Source organism: Lichenostomus cassidix, chromosome 25 (genome assembly GCF_008360975.1).
Source record: "Lichenostomus cassidix isolate B80296 chromosome 25, HeHo_3.0, whole genome shotgun sequence".
Lineage (NCBI taxonomy): Eukaryota > Metazoa > Chordata > Aves > Passeriformes > Meliphagidae > Lichenostomus > Lichenostomus cassidix.
Window position 1 is genome coordinate 955,367 of NC_139505.1, and position 18,555 is coordinate 973,921.

Genomic DNA, 18,555 nt, shown 5'->3' on the forward strand with positions numbered 1-18,555 from the left:
CCCTCACTGGGCTGGAGCAGAGCCGCGGTGCTGGGCCAGCTGTAGAGCCTCCCCCATACTGGCCCAGTTCAAGGGGCCCCAGTGGGAGGGCAATGACTCAGTGCAGCCCCCCCCCGAGCCCGCTCCCCCATAACGTCACTCAGGAAGTATGTGCCCCACGATCCCAGTTCCCATTAGCTGGAGGGGCTGATGGCTGCTCCAGCAGGAGAAACCACAGCCGCCTGCTCTGGCCAGGGAGAAGCTGGAGCTGCCGACGCCAGAGCTCTGCTCTAAATCCCGGCTGCATGTCCTGACTGCAGCTGGGCCCTGGTCCCTGCCAGCTTTGGGCCCTTCCCTGCATGGGAGATGCTGCAGTGGCAGACTGAAGGGAGATGCAACAACTTGGGGTGACAATCCCCTGCATCCCTTCAGCACCAGCCCTGTGGGATGCCCCAGGAACCTGGGCAGAGGAGGGGTGGGACCAGTGGGGTTCAGGAGGTACCATCAGCCCCAAACCTGCATCCTCTGGCCCCTGGCACAGTCCTGCCCACTGAGCTGGCACGAAGGGGAGGTCGGGGGTTCAGGCAAGTTTGTAGAAAACCTGTTTATTTTATGAAAACATCTAGAAATGCACAGGAGTTGCAGCCCTTGGGTCAAACAGGTCCCCTGGGGCACAGGGGGCTGCAGGGGCTGTGCTGCAGCCCCAGCCCCATTGGAATCTTCTCCCCAAGCTACCACCAACACCATGTTCCTGGTGCTGGCACCTCACTCCTCTGCTGGCTGTGGCCATGCTAGGCTGGCTGCTTCCACAGGAACGTCTGGATGGAGTCGCTGGGAGCCATGGCCTCGATGAAGCCGACCCGTGGGTCAGAGACCCCAAAGGACACATCCATAGGGGAGCTGGGGGGAAAGTGAGAGGGGATGGGGGCTCAGTGGGATCAGTGGGGCCTTGTACTGAGGAGCAGAACTGAGCCACTCACCGGTTCAGGACCACCAGGACAATGGCACCGTCAGGGCGCTGGAAAGCCGAGTGCTCCAGGTCACACCGGCGGCACTTCTTGGAGACGGCCAGTCCAACACGCTGTGAGCCCTCAGGGATGAACTTGCTGTGGGGACAAGCAGGGGCTGAGTGTGGTGCCTGGGAGGTGATACCTGGAGCCTGCATTGGGAGCCAGCAGTGGGAGCCGGCCATCTGTGGCCCCAACACACCTGAAGTGCCCCAGATGGTAGAACATAGGCTGCTTGTAGAAGACATCCTTGCTGCTGTCCACAATGACAGGACTGTCCACGTAGTTCTTGCTCCAGTTGGGGCCGCCCTCCATGTCCAGGGCCAGGTTCCAGTCAGTCCAGCCTGTCACATAGTTGTTGAGGTTCTGTGGGGCAGGAGATGGTACTCAGCCACAGGCAGGCCCAGGGGGTGGCCAGGATGGCTGGTGGTCCCCACCAGGCCCTACCGTCAGAATGCTGTGGCTGTACTTGCTCCCACGGTCCCAGCCACCTAGCACCACCCTGGGCTCCCAGAAGTAGGAGCCTGTGGAGGCCTCTGTGGAAAGGAGGAAGTAATCTGGGAAGAGGTGATGGGTGATGGAAAGTGTCAGGTCAATGGGCGCCAGAAAGTCCAGGTACCAGTGGATGCCGATGCCGCTGATGTAGCTGGCGGCCACAGGGTCTTTGAGAACCTGGCAGGAGAAAAGGGTCACCAATGCCCAGGGCTGGGAGATCTGCTGTGGGGCCAGGAGAGCTGCTATGGGAACTCACCACCTGGGCCCAGTAGGGCAGCATCACCCTCTGGTCATCCAGGATGATGAGCTGGACATGGCGGTGGGAGCTGTTGGCCAGCGCTGGACCCAGGTCCTGGGCGATGAAGTCCCGCTGGTGCTCGGGGGAGAAGCCCAGGCACTGGAAGGGGTAGAAGACGATCTCACCAGCTGTAGGCTCGTTCCCCGCTGTCACCGCCCAGAAGGTCAGGTTGTGCTTGGCGTATTCATCCAGGAACCTGGTGTGGCAGATGGTGAATGGCCCTGTCATGCCTGCACCAGCCCCACTCCTAGGCACAGCACCCCTGCCACCCACCACACTCTCGTGGCCTCTCACCTGATGAAGTACTTGGCCCAGGCCCGGTGGTACTTGTCCCCAGGGCTGCCCTTCAGTGTCCCCCTCCCTGTCATTGCTCCATTTGTCTTCATCCAGACCGGGGAAGTCCACGGGCTGGCGTACAGTGACAGCGGCCGCTTGGCCACAGCCTGGGCTGCTTGGAGGATGGGGATCTGGGAGGAAGTGGGATGGCACAGAGCTCTCTGGGTCTGTCCCAGCACTGGTAGTGCAGGTAGCAGGAGGAGTCATCTCCCTCCTGAGAGGCAAGAAGGTGCTCCCCTTCCCAATCCCATGCCATGCCATGCCATTCTATCCCATCCCATCTCACCCAGGTGTCTGGATGAATCCTCCTCCTCCCCATTGGACATGTTCCCATTCCCATCCTATCCCATTCTATTCCATCCCATCTCACCCATATGTAAGGATGAGTCCTCTCCCTATTGGAAGTGCTCCCCTTCCTATTTCATCCCATCCCATCCTCTCCCCTCCCATCATGTCCCATCCCATCCTTTCTCCCCCCACCAGATGGAAGAATGAGTCCTTTCCCTCCTAATCAGCCGGAAGGAGCTCCCCTTTATCCCCTGCCCATCCTGTCCCAACCCAATCCCATCCCATCCCACCCAGGCAGCAGACCCAGTCCCTCAGACTCTTCCTGCAGGACTCACCTTCATGCGTGTGTCCTCCTCTGTCAGGCTAAAGTGCCTCAGCTCGAAGTCACCCTCGGCATCGGCGTAGGTGTACAGGCGGACGGAGAAGTCGGTGCTGGCCATGGGCACACGCACCAGGTTGTACTCGATGCCTGAGGACAGGGCAAGTGGTGATGGGCATCCCCAGCATGTATTTGGGGATCCAGCCCCTCAAGCCCCTCAGCACATATCTCAGCAGCCAGACCCCAGCCTCAGCACCCAGCAGCATCACTCTGCCCCAGGCTCACCTTCCTCAGAGAAGTAGGAGCGGAGCAGGTGGTTCTGGGCATCCTTGGACAGGGACTGGATGTTGATGGCAGCTGCATCAGTGATGGAGCCACCAAACCCCTTCACCTTCTGGTACCGCTGCGCTGTGTCCAGGGTGAGGTGGAAATCTGTGGGGACACAGAGTGTCACCACCACTGCTGTGTAGGATAGACTGTCTCATGGCAGGTACTGGCCATGGTGGTACCTGGGGTCTTGGTGTTGTGCTGGAAGCTCCCCTCACTCCGCTCCAGCCGCTTCCCGGCCTTGCTGCTCTCGTACTTGACATAGGAGCCGGGAGCTGGCAGGACCACGGGGTCCAGAGTGTCACAGTATGTGGCACTGCAGGCACACACCAGTGAGCCATGGCCAAAATCCTTGGCATCACAGGGACGACCACCTGCAGTAGAGGAGAGACTGGGTGGGTACCAAGGGCTGTGGCAGGAGCCCAGCTCATCCCTTTGAGCCATGACAGACTCCAAATCTGCCACCCTCCAAAGCTCAGGAACACATGCCAGCTCATACCTGTGGCCTGCAGGGCTGCCTGTGCCAGCAGGAGCCAACCCAGGATGCTGGCACAGCCTGGCCCCATGGCACCTCTGCTGCAGTGGCTCAGACGATGCCGATGGACACACCGGAGCTGGGAGCAGGGCAAGGGGTCAGCACCAAGCTCTTCTCACCCTGACCCAGCTCCACATGGGAACAGAGACACAGGGCAGGGAGAGCCCCAGCATCATCTGCCTGCCTGGGGACTTTGGGGACCACCAGATACCCCTGCCAGGGCTGAGTGTGCCTTGCCCTCTGCCCACTGCTCCAGCCCAGCACTCACCTTCCCTCCCACCCCTCCAGTGCCCCACAGCTCTGGCCATGTCCCAGGTGTGTGCACAGCCCCCAGGAGCGTAGCCCCCCAGGTGTGCATGGCCCCCAGGCATGAGCCACCCCACCAGCCCTCTGCTCCCAGCCACCCACGCCAGCTGTACCCGGCAACTTTGTTCACTCCCATCGATTGCCTCCCACTCATTGTCCCTCCTCTCTTGTCCCACAGCTGTGCCATGACATGTCATGCCATGCTGTGTCACCCCATGTATCCCTAGTGCCTCCCTAGCCATGGCCAGGAGAAAACAGCTCTACACTCCCAATCCCACACACATTGCAGCTGGGGCTTGTCCAGCCAGAGCGGTCTGGGGCTCGAGCCCCTGGAACAGAGGGTTCCCCATTGCCCTACTCTGTGTGGGTTCTCACACCCTGCCCTGTCCATCCCCTGGTGCTGGGCAAGGAGCCTCTCAATGAGGGCACAGGAGAAGCCACCTCCAAGCCTCGGGACCCTGGTGCCAGACTGAGGACACCCTGGGACCTCTGCCAGGGTGGGATGGTGCCATCTTTTTGTTCCCCGAGATCCTGTGGGATACAGAGTGGGGCCAGGCAGCTGTCCCACCTCCACTGCCTCCTGCTCCCTGCCTGGGAACGATACCCAGCTTGGCCACCAAGGTCACCATGGTTCTGTTGCCCAGGGCTGTCCCCATCCCCATCCCTATCCTCATCTCTATCCCCATTCCCACCTGCTGAAGCCACCCCAGATCCAGGGGACTCACCTGCTGCCAAACCACCTCTTGCCGTGTCTCTGTGGCAGCGGCGGCGGGACCTGTGTCCTGGCTGTGCCTGGTAGGAGGTGACGCCTCTGGCAGAGCAGGATAGGTGAGTTTGGGATGGGACAGCTCATGGGACTTGGTGTTTGAAGAGGAGCCTGGGGATGATTTTGCAACCTGGCTCCAATGAGCTTTCCCCACACCACAGCATTTGCAAATCTCTCCTGAAACCTGTTCCAGTTGCCAGAGGGAAGCTGGGGAGGGGAGGATGCTCACCAGCCCCCCAAGTGCCTCCGTCACCCCCTATAGCCAGGTCTGCCCCGCTCCCCTTAGGAAGAGCCTCACGGGAGCAGCTCTGTGTCCCTGGGACACCTCAGACAGGGTAAGGCTAGCTGTGCCCACCCAGCATCCCTGCTCATCCCACCCGGGAGTGGTTCGGATTTGCCATGGACAGTGCCATCACCGTGACCTGTGTCCCGCTTGTGGCTGCTTCAGCTCCTTTCCTGACACGGGCAGAGGCAGCAGCCGCTCATGGCAGGGATCCCCGGCCCCTCCTGCTGGCTCGGCAGGCCATGGGCACAGGGGGGCTGCAGGCGCTGCCTGCAGAGGTCCCCTCGCCCCCGCCGTGGGGACCGTGGCCCCCACGCCGGAGCCCCACGCCGCAGCGGGCTGGGTGGAGCCGGCTGCAGCAGTTTATCATCTGCAAAACAAGTCTGGGCTCCACACCGTCTAATTTGGGATCCTTCCTAATTGCAGGCATCTGCTCCGCAGGAGAAACAGGAGGCGGGCAGAGCAGAAGGGGGAGTGGCATCTGCCCTGGGGTCCCCTTGGGGCGGCTGGTGTGGGTGGCCAGGGAGGCAGACCCCCAACCAGGGACCACAGTCCCCCAACCAGGGACCATAGCCCCTCACCCAGGGTCACAGCCCCCCGACCCAAAGCCCTGCTCCTCCTGCTGCCACCAGAGAAGGGATCCCCCAGCACAGTCTGCAGCTGGTGAAGATGATCGGGGTGGTTCCTCCAGCCTCGCCCCACCCCTCGCACCCATTGCCGGGGATGTTGCATCCCCCAGATTCCCGGTTGACTTTTCAACAGGGAGAGAAGGTACGCCCTGCAGCAGCTGCGGTTCCAAGCAGGCAGGAGCAGAAAGCCAGCCCAGAGAGGCTGGGCCAGAACATTTCCCTGCACACTTGTCCCTGGGCACTGCTGAACGCATGCGGTGAGGGCCCAAATATGCCCTCCCAGCACAGCAAGAGCTCCAATTTCCCTTGGAATGGGGACATTCCCAAGGTGTCGTGAATAGTGTGGCAGCAGGACCAGGGCAGTGACCCTTTGCTGGGCACTGATAAGGTCACACCTCGAATCCTGGGGGTCAGTTCTGGGCCCCTCATGACAAAGACATTGAGGGGCTGGAGCATGTCCAGAGAAGGGGATGGGGCTGAGGAAGGGTCTGGAGCACCAGGAGAAGCTGAGTAAGCTGAGGGGAGCTCACCCTGGAGAAAAAGAGGCTCAGGGGGGACCTCCTGGCTCTCCACGACTTCCCGACAGGAGGGTACAGCCAGCCGGGGTTTGGGCTTTGATCCCAGGGAACAAGGGACAAGACAAGAGAAAATAGCCTCAAGTTGCATCAGGGAAGGTTTAGGTTGAATATGAAAGAAAATTTCTTCATGTAAAGGACTGTCCAGCCCTGGCATTGGTTGCCTGGGGAGTGGTGGAGTCACCATCCACAGAGGGATTTAACAGATGTGGATGGAGCACTTGGGGACATGGGTTAGTGGTGGCCTTGGCAGTGCTGGGAGAACTTGGTGGACTTGATGATCTTGGAGGCCTTTTCCAACCTCAAGGATTCCATGATTCTATTCTGTGATTCCAAGCACAGGCAACCCAACCCAGCTGCCAATGGGGCCAGCATTCCACAGGGACATGGATAAAAGCACAGCAGAGGCTGATGTGCTCCCTGAACAGGGCTGGGACAGAGCCTGGTATCACCTTCACACCGCACTCCAACAAACCAGCTGCTAAACCTCTGGGTTTTTCATTTTCCCCAACCTCAGCAGCTCTGTGGTCCTCACACAGGGGCATTTGCCAAGGGGAGCTCTGGCTTTCTCATTCCTGGACTTCAAAGATGCTGGTAACGTTCCCAAAGGCACAGGGAATACTGTAACCGGTATTTAGGGAAAGCAAACAGGACAGGGAGGTCATTGCGGGCTGCGGCTGGTGTTGGCCACAGCCAGAATAGAGGGGACTCTGTCCGGAGGCCACCCTGGAGAGGTGGCACCAGCCTGATTTGTCCATGAGTTTCGGTGGATGGGGACACTGATATCATTTATACAGCCTTTCCAACAGCGTCTGACATTTGGGTTTTTAAAAAATTCCCCCAAAAAGTAGGCTAGGGAAAACCAACAGCACATATGGAACAAATCAAGGGCTGGCAGCAGCAGAAGCTCCAGCTGCAGGGATAAACAAGGAGCCACCCGCAGGCCACGGGGGCCGGAGCCCCCGGGGCACCCCTGGCCCCGCGCCGCCCCGCCGAGGAAAACCGAGCGATTTCCGAGCGCGTAGAGGAAACACTGACGGGAACGGCGCATTCCGGAGGGAGCGCGTCATGGCTTTACTTGGCGCCCGTGACACACGCGAAGGTTTCAAGGGGGCCACGTGTGGAAGTGTGATCCAGGAGACGGTGCGGAGGGAGCTTCCAGGGGGATGGGAAATGCTGGGAGGGAGGTGAGGCTGGGAAGCAACAGCCCTGGCCAGACTGCTGTGCCGGGAGCATACGGAGCCCCTCGTGGGGGGGCTGGATCCCCAGCGGTGGGTCACCATCAGCCTCCACCCTTGAGGGATGCTGGAAAGGTTGGGGGAAGAGCTGTCCCCTGGAGAGCCCTGGAGCCCCCCAGCCTACCCTGGCCATCACTGCTGGCGCCACAGGTAGGTCTGGATGGAGTGGGCCGGAGCCACAGTCTCGATGAACCCCATGGCAGGGTCCCGGATTCCAAACGGCACATCCCGGCCAAACCTGGGGAATGAGAGGGGCTGAGCAGGTCGGCACAGCTGGGGCCGAGCATCACTCTGTCCCCTGCCTGGGCTGACCTGTTGAGGACCACCAGGACGAGGGCACCATCAGGGCGCAGGACGGCCACATGCTCCAGCTGGCAGAGGAGGCAGCGTCGGCTGATGTGCAGCCCCACCCGCCGGGAGCCCTCGGGGATGAACTTGCTGTGGGAAGAGGACCAGGAGAGGGGTTCTGCCGCTGGTCTGGGGCTTGCAGCAGCACCTGAGCCCCCCCAACCCACCTGAAGTGCCCCATGTGGTAGAACATGGGCTGCTTGTAGAAAACGTCCTTGCTGCCGTCCACAATGACTGGGCTGTCCACAAAGTTCTTGACCCAGTTGGGGCCTCCCTCCAGATCCAGGACCAGGTTCCAGTCAGTCCAACCAGACACAAAGTGGTTCATGACCTGGAGTGGCAGGGAAGGGGCTGAGTGGGGCTGAACCTCCCAGCCCCACGCAGGGGATTTGGGGGGCCATACCGTCAGGATGCTGTAGCTGTAGTGGTCCCCTCGCTCCCAGCAGCCCAGCGACACGGCGAAGCGGAACATGAAGAAGCCAGTGCAGGCCTCCGTGTAGAGGAGGAAATGGTCAGGGAAGAGCTTGTGGGTGGCCTCCAGGCTGCAGCCAGGTGGGACAATGGCATCCAGGTACCAGTGGACCGCCAGGCCAGCCACGTAACGGGCAGCTGTGGCATTTTCTAGGACCTGGGGAGCAAAGGAAATGCCTCACACTGAGGCCACCTGTGCCTCAAGCCTGTGGGGATGGATGCACTGACTCCATGTGCCAGTGTGACCTCCCAGGACCACCTCCTGCGGTCACCTCCCGTGGGCGCCACAGCCCACCCCACCTGCAGCCTCCTCTCTGCAGCACTGCACCCCTTTGAGCAGCACCTCAGCAGGGATGTGGTGCCTCAACAGCACCCTAATATGGCTTTGGCACCTCACTGGGTGCATGTGGAGGGTGGGGTACAGATTTGCCCCTCGGTGGGCCCCTTGCCCCCCACCTGGCTCTGCTGCTGCCTGGTCCTCCCTCCACATTCCCCTGGGGTGGTCCAGCCCGGCAGCCATGCCACGGCTGGAGGCAAGGGAGGGACATGCTGCCTGGCTCAAGGCTGAAGCAGAGGCACATTTTACTTTCTTTTCTTCTTGTTTAAGGTGATTCCCCCAAACAGCCTGTGCAGAATTGTGGGGGAAGCTGGATCAGCCAAAACTCTGCCCAGAGAAGGTGCTGGCGTCCAGCAGTGCTGCCGGGATCCAGGGATCCAGGATGTGGCTGCCACCTCCTGTCCTCACTCCCGCGGGGCACACGCGGAGGTGGCTGCACCCAAAGGAGCCAGCTCCGGCTCCCGCTCCGGCAGACCCGGTTTGCTCCCACTCTCTAGGGCTGGGAGAGGCCACCGGCTGCATTTCCAGTAAAGCCTGGGGCTGGGGCGCGAGGCTCAGGGGAAGAAAGGGGCTCTGCTCTTCACCACTTTGGCCCAGTGCGGGAGGTGGATGCGCTGGTCATCGAGCATGAGGAGCTGCGTGCGGTGGGGGCTGCGGGCCAGCGCTGGGCCCAGGTCCTGGGCAATGAAATCCCTCTGCTGTGCGGCCGTGAAGGCGATGGTGGGGGCCTGGGGGGGTGTGAAGAGCCCTGCCAGCGGCTCGTTCTGTGCTGTCACTGCCCAGAAGGTCACGTTGTGTTTGGCATATTCATCCAGGAACCTGGTGCAGAGAAGGGGAGGCAGAATGAGCTGTGCTGTGCTCCCCCCTACCCCCCCAGTCCCTGGTTCCCCCACTGTCCACCCCAGCCTGGCTCCAGAGACAGTACTTGATGAAGTAGTTGGCCCAGGTCTTGTGGTACTTGTCCCCTGCCTTCCCCTTCAGAGTCCCCTTCCCACGGACATCCCCATTACTCCTCATCCAGGCTGGGGCAGTCCAGGGACTGGCGAACAGCAACAACGGCCGCTTGCTCATAGCCAAAGCTCGGCGCAGGAGGGGGATCTGCAGGAGAAGGCAGAGGGACAGGATCAGCTCCAGCTGCAGCTCCCCAGAACCACAGGGTCAGGCATGCGAGGAAGGGGAGAACTCAAGGGACCTCAGCAGGGACTGGTAGCTGGCAAACACCACCCCATGGCACAGTGCCCCAGCTCCTCACACTGCCAGTGCCAGCTGGGATGCGCCAGGACGTGCCCCGGAGGAGGTGCCAGCTCCCACAGGCTGTCCCCATGCACCCTGCCACAGTGTGCAGTGCTCAGCAGCACCTGGTCATGGGGGTCCTGGCACATGCAGGATCTCCAGTGCGAGAGGGGACAAGGTGCCGATGGCAGCAGCTTCAGCCTCCCACCTTCATCTTCACGTCCTCGACTGCCAGCCTGAAGTGCTTCAGCTCATAGTCGTGGGGGACATCATCGTAGCTGTAGGGGCGCACGGAGAAGTCGCTGCAAGCCATGGGGACCCGGATGAGGTTGTACTCAATCCCTGTGGACCAGGAAAATCATCAAGTGGCACCGGAGCAGGCAGCCAGGGGACAGGTGTTCCTGCAGCAGGGACAGGCACAGCCACCTCTGGTGACCCCACGATCTGCTCACACTGCCGTGCCCTCGCTGCTCACCGCACTCGGAGAAGTAGGAGCGCAGCAGGTTGTCCTGAGCCGGCTGTGACAGCTTCAGGATGTTCATGGCAGCAGCATCAGAGAGAGACCCGCCGAAGCCCTTCATGTGCTGGTACAGCGTGGAAATGTTGAGCGTCAGCAGCAGCCCTGCGGGAAGACCCCGGCTCAGCCCACAGTGCCCGGCGGTCCCGCAGTGGCACCACCTCCCACCTGCGGTGTACCTGGTGTGGGCAGACTGCTCTGGAATTTCCCCTCGCTCCGCTCCAGCCGCTTGCCAGCCTTGCTGCTCTCGTACTTGACGTAGGAGCCGGGGGCTGGCAGGATCAGGGGGTCCAGTGTGTCACAGTACGTGGCGTTGCAGACACAGACCACCGAGCCATGGCCAAAATCCTTGGGGATGCAGGGTCGGGCACCTGGGAGGCACGGGAGGGTGGGGGTGGCTGCCGGCTCAGGGACGTGTCCCTGCCTGCTCTCCCGCCTGCCCCGGGGCGATGCCGCTGTCCCTGTGCTCCACACCCGGGCACCTCCCGGGCACCGAGCTCCGCGGTGTCCCTGGGCTCGTGTCCTTGCCCCAGGGTGCCCAAGCCCCGCCGCCACCCCCGCCACGTCCCCGCGCTCACCTGCCACCTGGGGCACTGGCATCAGCAGCAGCAGCAGCAGCCAGACCAGGATGCAGACAGCCACCATGGCCTCTCGGCGTCCCCAAAGCTCTGGCAGGTCGCAGGGAGCAGCACCTGCGGGCAGGGACACTCTCAGTCAAGGCAGCGGGATGGAGGGATCAGCCCCATTTCCTCAGCCCCTGCTCCTCCTTCCACTGCCGTAGAGCTCCTGCCACTTACTCCATTCCCCCCGAACACCCTCGTCTCGCAGGTAAATGCGGTGGGTCCGTCCCTCCCAGGAGCCTGCAGCCCACCCACCTTCACCCCGGCTGCTCCCGACCTGTGGTGCTGCCAGCCCTCCTCCTCCTCAGCAGCTCCAGCCTCCCCACCTTGCCTTTACGGGGAGCTGCCCCGAGACCTCCCTCTGCAGCACACCCTCTCCCACCCCCACAGCTCCTCCTTGCTCTCCTCCCGGCCCATACCTGCCCTCGGGCCCGGACTGCCGTGCATCTCCTTGCCGTGGAGCTAGGAACACTGGGTCCTACTCACCCCCCACCGCCGTGCCAAGGAGGGACAGGGACATGGTCCTGGCAGCTGTGCCTGAGTGCAAGATCCCACCAGCACAGGGAGGTGTCACAGAGGCAGTTCTGAGACCCCACTGCCATCCCTGAAGGAAGAGCTGATTCCTTTATATTGTCAGGAAGGGTCTGGATGGGCCCCTGGGAGAGTGGCAGAGCCAAGGGCAGGCTCATGGCACTGCTCTCTGTCCTGCTGGGAATCTCCAACAGCACCCTGGACCACCCACTTATCCCTGCCACCACCCCACTGTCCCCACTGTCCTCCAGGAGCTGCCAGGGCCATGTGCCCAGCGTAGGAAGAGTCCAGGACCCTCGGGTGCAGTAAAAAAAAAAAAAATCAATAAAAGCAGCTGCACAACCCAGGGCAGCATAACGACACAGCAGGGGTGGCCACATGGGAGTTGGGACCTCTGACATTCCCTGCCCAAGCCTGTGGCATCACTCACCCCAGCTCAGCACATGCTGAGGAAGATGGCAGCAGTGACACCAGTGGCAGCAAGCAGGCAATTCCCCAGCTCCTGGACAAGCAGGGCTGCACTCTGGCTGTCAACAGCAGTCTGACCCTCAAAGGGGAGCCTGCTGCCCAAGCCTGTGGCATCACTCAACCCAGCTCAGCACATGCTGAGGAAGATGGCAGCAGTGACACCAGTGGCAGCAAGCAGGCAATTCCCCAGCTCCTGGACAAGCAGGGCTGCACTCTGGCTGTCAACAGCAGTCTGACCCTCAAAGGGGAGCCTGCTGCCCAAGCCTGTGGCATCACTCAACCCAGCTCAGCACATGCTGAGGAAGATGGCAGCAGTGACACCAGTGGCAGCAAGCAGGCAATTCCCCAGCTCCTGGACAAGCAGGGCTGCACTCTGGCTGTCAACAGCAGTCTGACCCTCAAAGGGGAGCCTGCTGCCCTTACACCGTGTCAGGAGCAGAGCCCAGGCCTGGTAGTCCAGGAGCACTCCCTGCTCCTCCATGAGCCACCCTCCAGCCCAGCGAGCCAAGGCTGAACTGGGCCAGCTCACTTGGGCACACAGACCCAGCTGGTGCCATCACCCAGGAGGTGCCCACTCCCATGGACAGGCACCCATCACTGTGGGGACACCCTTGGCACCTCCACACAGGGGTGGCCCAGGAAATGGAGAGCACCCAGATCCCAGAGACAGCTCCCAGCCACGGCTCTGCTGGCCTGGAGCATCAATTACCAGGCCAGGGCTCCCCTGTATAGGGTTAAACTGCTCCGTTAGATTTCCCTCCCCGGGTGGAGCAGCACTCCATGACTAATTTTCTCCTTTTCTGGCATATCAGATGCAGCTCTGGGGCAAATCAATTCATCAAAGTCCCTCCTACCCCCAGCATTGCTCTGCCATGGGCTCTGCCACAGTTCCACACCTCTGCTGGGAGTTGAGCCACGGGACACCTGGGCCAGATGCCACCAGGGCTGGGGCAGATGGGGCCAGGTAGCCCCTGGTTACATCTCACGGGGCAAACAGGTGCCCCAGAAGGGAGCTCCTGTCCCTGTCCCGCTGCTCCGTGGATCTCCCACTTCCAAATGGGTGATTAAGGTGCCACCAGACTGCTACGCCCAGGCTAATGAGCCCCAATTTCATGGAGGCGTTAATAGGTCCTACGGCAATCAGCCACCTCCCAGCCCACTTCCAGCCCTCCAAGATGCCCCCGCTCACCCTATCCCATTCCAAGGTCCAGCTCTTCCTTCCCCCTAGCCAGCCACAGCCCCCCAGCTGGCTCAGGTCCCACAGCTCCCGGAAGGAAAAACACTGCGGAGGCTGCTGGAGCTCATCCCTATCAACGGCAGCTGATAAGAGCGTCCTGCTGAGCAGGAAAAGTGAGACCCAGGGGCCGGGCAACGCCTCGCATGGAGCCGCTGGCACAGGAGATAGTGGGCAGCCCCACCAAGCCCCCAAAGCCGCTTCTTGCAGCCAATCTGCAAATACGGGGAGCTCACAGGGGTTTGCAGGGGCCTCGTGGCATCGTGTGACCACCCTTTGCAGTGCACAGGTGGGTTCATTCCGGGCCAGGGCCAAGAATGCGGGGTCAAAGAAGCCATCGGAGCAGCTGGGGGGTGAATTTTGTCCCTTAGCCAGGATGGTGTGGATGGGGACCAAGGTGACATGGAGCTGGGCGGAGCCACCTCTGTGGAGATCACAGCTCTGTAAACGTTGATGCCAAAGAGCCTCAGCGTGGCATCACAGCAACTCCTTGCCAGCAGTGGGACTCCAGCCTGGAGCACATGGGGACACAGTCCTTAGGGTGATCACCAGCTCCAGGCCAGCTGCTGCGGGACCCCAGCAGCCCCCAGCCCCTGTGAGCCCCAAATGAGCCAAAGCTTTGCACAAGAATTAATGAGCCAAGCCCAACGACGTCGGAGGATTCGCCCCCGCTACGTTTATCCCAGAGCCAGTCTGTCCTTCACCGCCGAGCCGAGCGCAGGGACGAAGGCACGTGGACAAAGGTGATTCAGCATCCGGCCACCAGCTGTTAGCACCAGGACAGGTAAGTAAGAAGCAGGTGGAGGAGCAGCAGTGCAGCGGGAGTGGGATGCTGGGAGCAGGGTGATGGGAGCAGCGTGCTGGGAGTGGGACTTGCTGTAGTTATGATCCTGGAGAAATATTTCCCTCTTGTGGACAAACACAAACAGCCTTGGGGCAGGAGCAGGATGCTCTCCCCAGGACTCTGGCAGCACCCCCAGCACTGGGGGGTCCCAGGAGCAGCATCCCTGTGGCACCATGGCGTGCCAATGTCCCAGGGTGACACTGTCACTCACTGACCGCGCCCGGGCTGTGCCCAACCCACGCAGCATCGGGGCTGTCAGTCCTGACAGCACCCCCGGGCACATCCCGCCTGCGTGGATCAGCCCAGAGGCCCAGCCGCCCTCCTCGCCCTGAAATCATGACCTCCCCGCCCTAATCTCCTGCTCCCACACCCTGCCAGCTCCCTCCCTCCTTCCTGGGTGCGCCCACACTCAGCTCCCACTCCCGGCCCTGTCCCCACCTGCTCAAGCCACCCCAGCTCTGTGGTGGGTGCTGAGCCCCTGGCACACTCCCGTCCTCCTTGCCACAGTGGGACCCTTCGGCCCAGTTCCCACAGGGAACAGCAGGCTCCAGGCAGGGCTGCAGCAGCCTGGCCAGCATCCCTGTCCTGGAAAAGCCCCAGGAGCATTTGGCACTGCCCTGGCCTCAGCCAGAGCTGGCTGGGACCCCAAGCCCCTCATGGTGCAATACTCCTGGAGCTGGCTCTGCCTCCAGCCCTGGCCTCAGGGCCCTTGGTCTAGGAGAGACATGACCCACACAGTCTGTGGCCTGACACTGGGCTGTGAGTGGCTCCAGCTTGGCAGGAAAAGCACAGAAAGCTAAACTTATGCTGCAATCTCTGCTCAGCCCTTCCATCAAGGGGAGTGTCCAAGTGCTTTGTCCCTGCTCCCAATGCAGCACCCAGAGCACTGCATTCAGGGTGAATCCTGAGCCACTCACTAGGAAAACCGGAAAACCTGTTCCCAAATGCAGCAGGAGAGCACCCAGGCTCTGCTCAGCCCCAGCCAGGCAGCATTAGCTTGGAACTGGGAGCAGACTCATGCCTGGAGCATCTCTCAGCAGGGTGAGGCCCATGGGGAGCTGAGGTGGGCAGACTGAGCAGGGACAGGGGCTGCCCCACGAGGTTCTGACTGCTCTGCGCTGCTCTCCAGACTCCAGCAGGCTCCATGCCGGGGTGGCACCCAGCCACAGTGCCCAGGAGCAGGGGAGGGACCCGGACGTTTCTCTTCCAGCCTCAGACATCAAGGCAACATCCGTGTTTAATGTCAGATCAGCAGAACACAGCATTCACAGCCTGTGGGGTCTCCACCCTGAGGGGCACTGGTGCCCCCGGCCCTCCTGCACATGCACGGTGTCCCCAAGCCCAGCTCACTCTGAGCACTCGCCTCTGCCATGGCCCTGGGAAGCCACCGAGCCCACGTGCCCTGACCCGACCCTGCGGGCAGTGGGGCTGCACGTCCGGCCCAGCTGTGTCCAGCCCCTGGCCGGCCATGGGCATCCTGGGCCTGTCACTTCCGCTGCCACAGGTAAGTCTGGATGGAGTTAGCCGGAGCCACGGTTGCGATGAGGCCGACGGTGTCTGCCAGCCCGAAGGTGATGTCCTGTGGGGACCTGGGGGTAGAAAGAAGGGGTCAGACCTGCACCACCCACTACACAGGGCCCAGTGGGATGGAGCACCACATGGCAGGGGTGGCAGGACGGGGGTCCCACACAGGGGGGCCAGGCTGTGTCACTCACCGGTTCAGAACCACCACCACCACAGCCCCATCAGGGCGCAGGAATGCCGTGTACTCCAGCGCCGTCTTCTTGGACTCTTTGGAGGCAAAGAGCCCCACACGCTGGGAGTCCTCAGGGATGAACTTACTGAACAGACAGAAGCAAGAGACAACCCCAGGGAGGGAGTCAGACACCAGGAGAGCTCCTCTCATGCCCAATTTGCTCTGCTTCTCTCAGGACAAGCTGCTGCTTGAGCCCAGGCAGCTTAGCACATGTTGTAGGCTCCAACGCACCTGAAGTGTCCCATGTGGTAGAACATGGGCTGCTTGTAGAAGATGCCTTCACTTCTGTCCACAATGATGGGGCTGTCCACGTAGTTCTTAACCCAGTTGGGGCCCCCCTCCAGGTCCAAGGCCAGGTTCCAGTCAGTCCAACCGGCCACAAAATGGTTCAGATTCTGCAACAGGACAGCTCAGATGCGTGCCCAAGGAGTGGGGGTGCTGAGGGGAGAGGGAGCACACCAGCAGCCCTCCCTGGGGCCCAGTGCCCAGGGTGACACAGGGGCCTCACCATCAGGATGCTGTGGCTGTACTGGTTCCCCCGCTCCCAGCAGCCCAGGATCACATCCCGCTCCCAGAAATGAGCCCCAATGCTCGCCTCCGTGGCCAGGATAAAGTAGTCAGGGAAGAGCTCGTGAGTGGGCAGCACTGTGTCCTGTATGGGACCGATGAAGTCCAGGTACCAGTGGATGCCGATGCCGTGGACATAGCGAGCTGCCTCCTCATCCTCCAGGACCTGGCAGGGAGAAGAGTCAGTCCCATCAGGCAGAGCCAGAGGCCCAGCCCTCCACAGGACAGAGTAGCCACGCCCCCGACAGGGACAGGGGCTCTGCCCCAGGTCACTGTCCTGGCACGTCCCCCACCACACTCACCACTTTGGCCCAGTGGGGGAGGTGGAGCCTGTTGTCATCCAGGATGATGAGCTGGACATGGCGGTGGGAGCTGTTGGCCAGCGCTGGGCCCAGGTCCTGGGCAATGAAGTCCCGCTGCTGCTCGGCTGTGAAGCCCAGGCACTGGAAGGGGTAGTTGTTGATCAGCCCAGCCGTGGGCTCATTCTCTGCTGTCACCGCCCAGAAGGTCAGGTTGTGCTTGGCGTATTCATCCAGGAACCTGGTGTAGGGGGAAGGGGTGAGCCGTGAGGTGTCCCCAGTGCCACCGCTGAGGGGCCTCCAGGATCGCCCCCACCCCACTGCCTAAGTCGCTCCTCACCGTACGAAGTAGTTGGCCCAGGTCTTGTGGTACCTGTCCCCCGCCTGCCCCTTCAGTGTCCCCTTCCCCACGTAGGACTCGCTGGTCTTCAGCCAGGTGGGGGAGGTCCAGGGGCTGGCATACAGTGACAGTGGCCGCTTGCTCATGGCCAAGGCTCTGTGCAGGAGGGGGATCTGCAGGACGGGGTGGAGGGGCTGGCTCAGTTGAGCCCCTGTGACCCTCCATCCCACCCTGCTCCCTCCCACCGCTCGCCTTCAGCTTTGTGTCCTCATCTCGCAGGCTGAAGTGCGTGAGCTCATAGTCATAGGGGACGTCATCGTAGGTGTAGGCATAGAGGGAGAAGTCGCAGCTGGCCATGGGGAGCCGGATAAGGTTGTACTCCAGCCCTGCCAGACACAGTGGGACATGAGGTCTCCAAGACCTGCCAGCACCCATGGTCCCTGTCACCGTCCCACCTGTCTCCTCGACATTCTCACCTTCCTCAGAGAAGTACGAGCGCAGCAGGTGATCCTGCGCTCTCTCCGGCAGGGATAAGATGTTGATAGCAGCCGCGTCAGTGATGGAACCACCAAAACCCTTCACCCTCTGGAACCGCTGCGTCGTGTCCAGGGTGAGGACAACATCTGCAGGGAGGGGAGCCCAGCATGACGGCGGGTTACAGCAGGGTCTATCCCACCCCTGCTGCCCGTGACAGTACCTGGGGCGCAGAGGCGGCGTTTGAATCTCCCCTCGCTCCGCTCCAGCCGCTTGCCGGCCTTGCTGCTCTCATATTTGACGTAGGAGCCGATGGCCGGCAGGACCAGGGGGTCCAGCGTGTCACAGTACGTGGTGTTGCAGACGCAGACCATGGCATCACGGCCGAAGTACTTGGGGCTGCAGGGCTGGGCGCCTGGGGGGCACGGGAAGGTGGTGGGGGCAGCCTCGGGGATACGACCTTGACAGCTCTCCCTCCTGCTGCAGGCTGACACCACTGCACCCGTGCTGCACAGCTCGGCACCTCCCGGGCACCGAGCTCCACGGTGCCTCTGGACCCCCAGACAACTCCCGGCCATCCCCGACCACGGACACCCCCGGCCTCCAGGGCATCCTCTCCCCTTCCCCACCCATCACGGCCCACAGGGCACCCCCCGCCCAGGAATCCCTGTCCCCTCCACCCACCGGGTACAGCCGGGCACCCCCCCGCTCACCTGCGGCCCGGTGCACGGCCAGCAGCACCAGCAGCAGCCGCCAGCACAGGCCACCGGCGGCCCCCATGGCACCGCCGCTCCCGGTGCGCTCGGAGCCGGCCCGGCTGCACCGGGTTCGCCGCTGGCCTCGCCTTTAAGGGCGTCCGGGCCGCCCGTCCCGCCCACACCCGGTGCAGGAGCGGCACCGACTCTGGGCGGGCCTGCCCCGGCCCTTCCCCCGCGCCGGTACCGGGACCGCCAACCGGGGGAACCGCACGGGGGCAGGGTCGTTTCCCCACCCCCGCCTCCCCGGGAAGCGCAGGCGGTCCCGGTCCCGATCCCGGTCCCGGTCCCGGTCCCGGTCCCGGTCCCAGTCTCGATCCCGATCCCCGCCCCCGCTGCCTCCCGCGCCCCGATAACACTAGCCGCTCCGTCCCGCAGAG

General features: G+C 62.2%; 3 protein-coding genes across 3 annotated transcripts; all 3 read right to left on the bottom strand.

Moving 5' to 3' along the window:
- Positions 1 to 568: 568 nt before the first annotated feature.
- LOC146427128 (lysosomal acid glucosylceramidase-like) lies at positions 569 to 4,739 on the bottom strand. The gene is made up of 11 exons (XM_085082413.1): positions 4,616 to 4,739; positions 3,549 to 3,663; positions 3,232 to 3,423; positions 3,008 to 3,154; positions 2,739 to 2,872; positions 2,074 to 2,246; positions 1,738 to 1,975; positions 1,434 to 1,658; positions 1,189 to 1,352; positions 960 to 1,085; positions 569 to 879 (listed from the first exon to the last, which is right to left on the bottom strand). The coding sequence occupies exons 2-11, from the start codon at positions 3,613 to 3,615 to the stop codon at positions 771 to 773; spliced, it is 1,575 nt and encodes a 524-aa protein (XP_084938539.1). The 5' UTR covers positions 3,616 to 3,663; positions 4,616 to 4,739; the 3' UTR covers positions 569 to 770.
- Positions 4,740 to 7,449: 2,710 nt separating this feature from the next.
- LOC146427129 (lysosomal acid glucosylceramidase-like) lies at positions 7,450 to 10,970 on the bottom strand. Its single transcript, XM_085082414.1, has 9 exons — positions 10,866 to 10,970; positions 10,467 to 10,658; positions 10,246 to 10,392; positions 9,979 to 10,112; positions 9,463 to 9,635; positions 9,122 to 9,356; positions 7,897 to 8,357; positions 7,694 to 7,819; positions 7,450 to 7,619 (listed from the first exon to the last, which is right to left on the bottom strand). The coding sequence occupies exons 1-9, from the start codon at positions 10,930 to 10,932 to the stop codon at positions 7,514 to 7,516; spliced, it is 1,641 nt and encodes a 546-aa protein (XP_084938540.1). The 5' UTR covers positions 10,933 to 10,970; the 3' UTR covers positions 7,450 to 7,513.
- A 4,233-nt stretch (positions 10,971 to 15,203) lies between these two features.
- On the bottom strand, positions 15,204 to 18,465 carry LOC146427130 (lysosomal acid glucosylceramidase-like). The gene is made up of 10 exons (XM_085082546.1): positions 18,134 to 18,465; positions 17,644 to 17,835; positions 17,423 to 17,569; positions 17,199 to 17,332; positions 16,947 to 17,119; positions 16,610 to 16,847; positions 16,249 to 16,473; positions 15,972 to 16,135; positions 15,700 to 15,825; positions 15,204 to 15,573 (listed from the first exon to the last, which is right to left on the bottom strand). The coding sequence occupies exons 1-10, from the start codon at positions 18,198 to 18,200 to the stop codon at positions 15,471 to 15,473; spliced, it is 1,569 nt and encodes a 522-aa protein (XP_084938672.1). The 5' UTR covers positions 18,201 to 18,465; the 3' UTR covers positions 15,204 to 15,470.
- Positions 18,466 to 18,555: the final 90 nt, after the last annotated feature.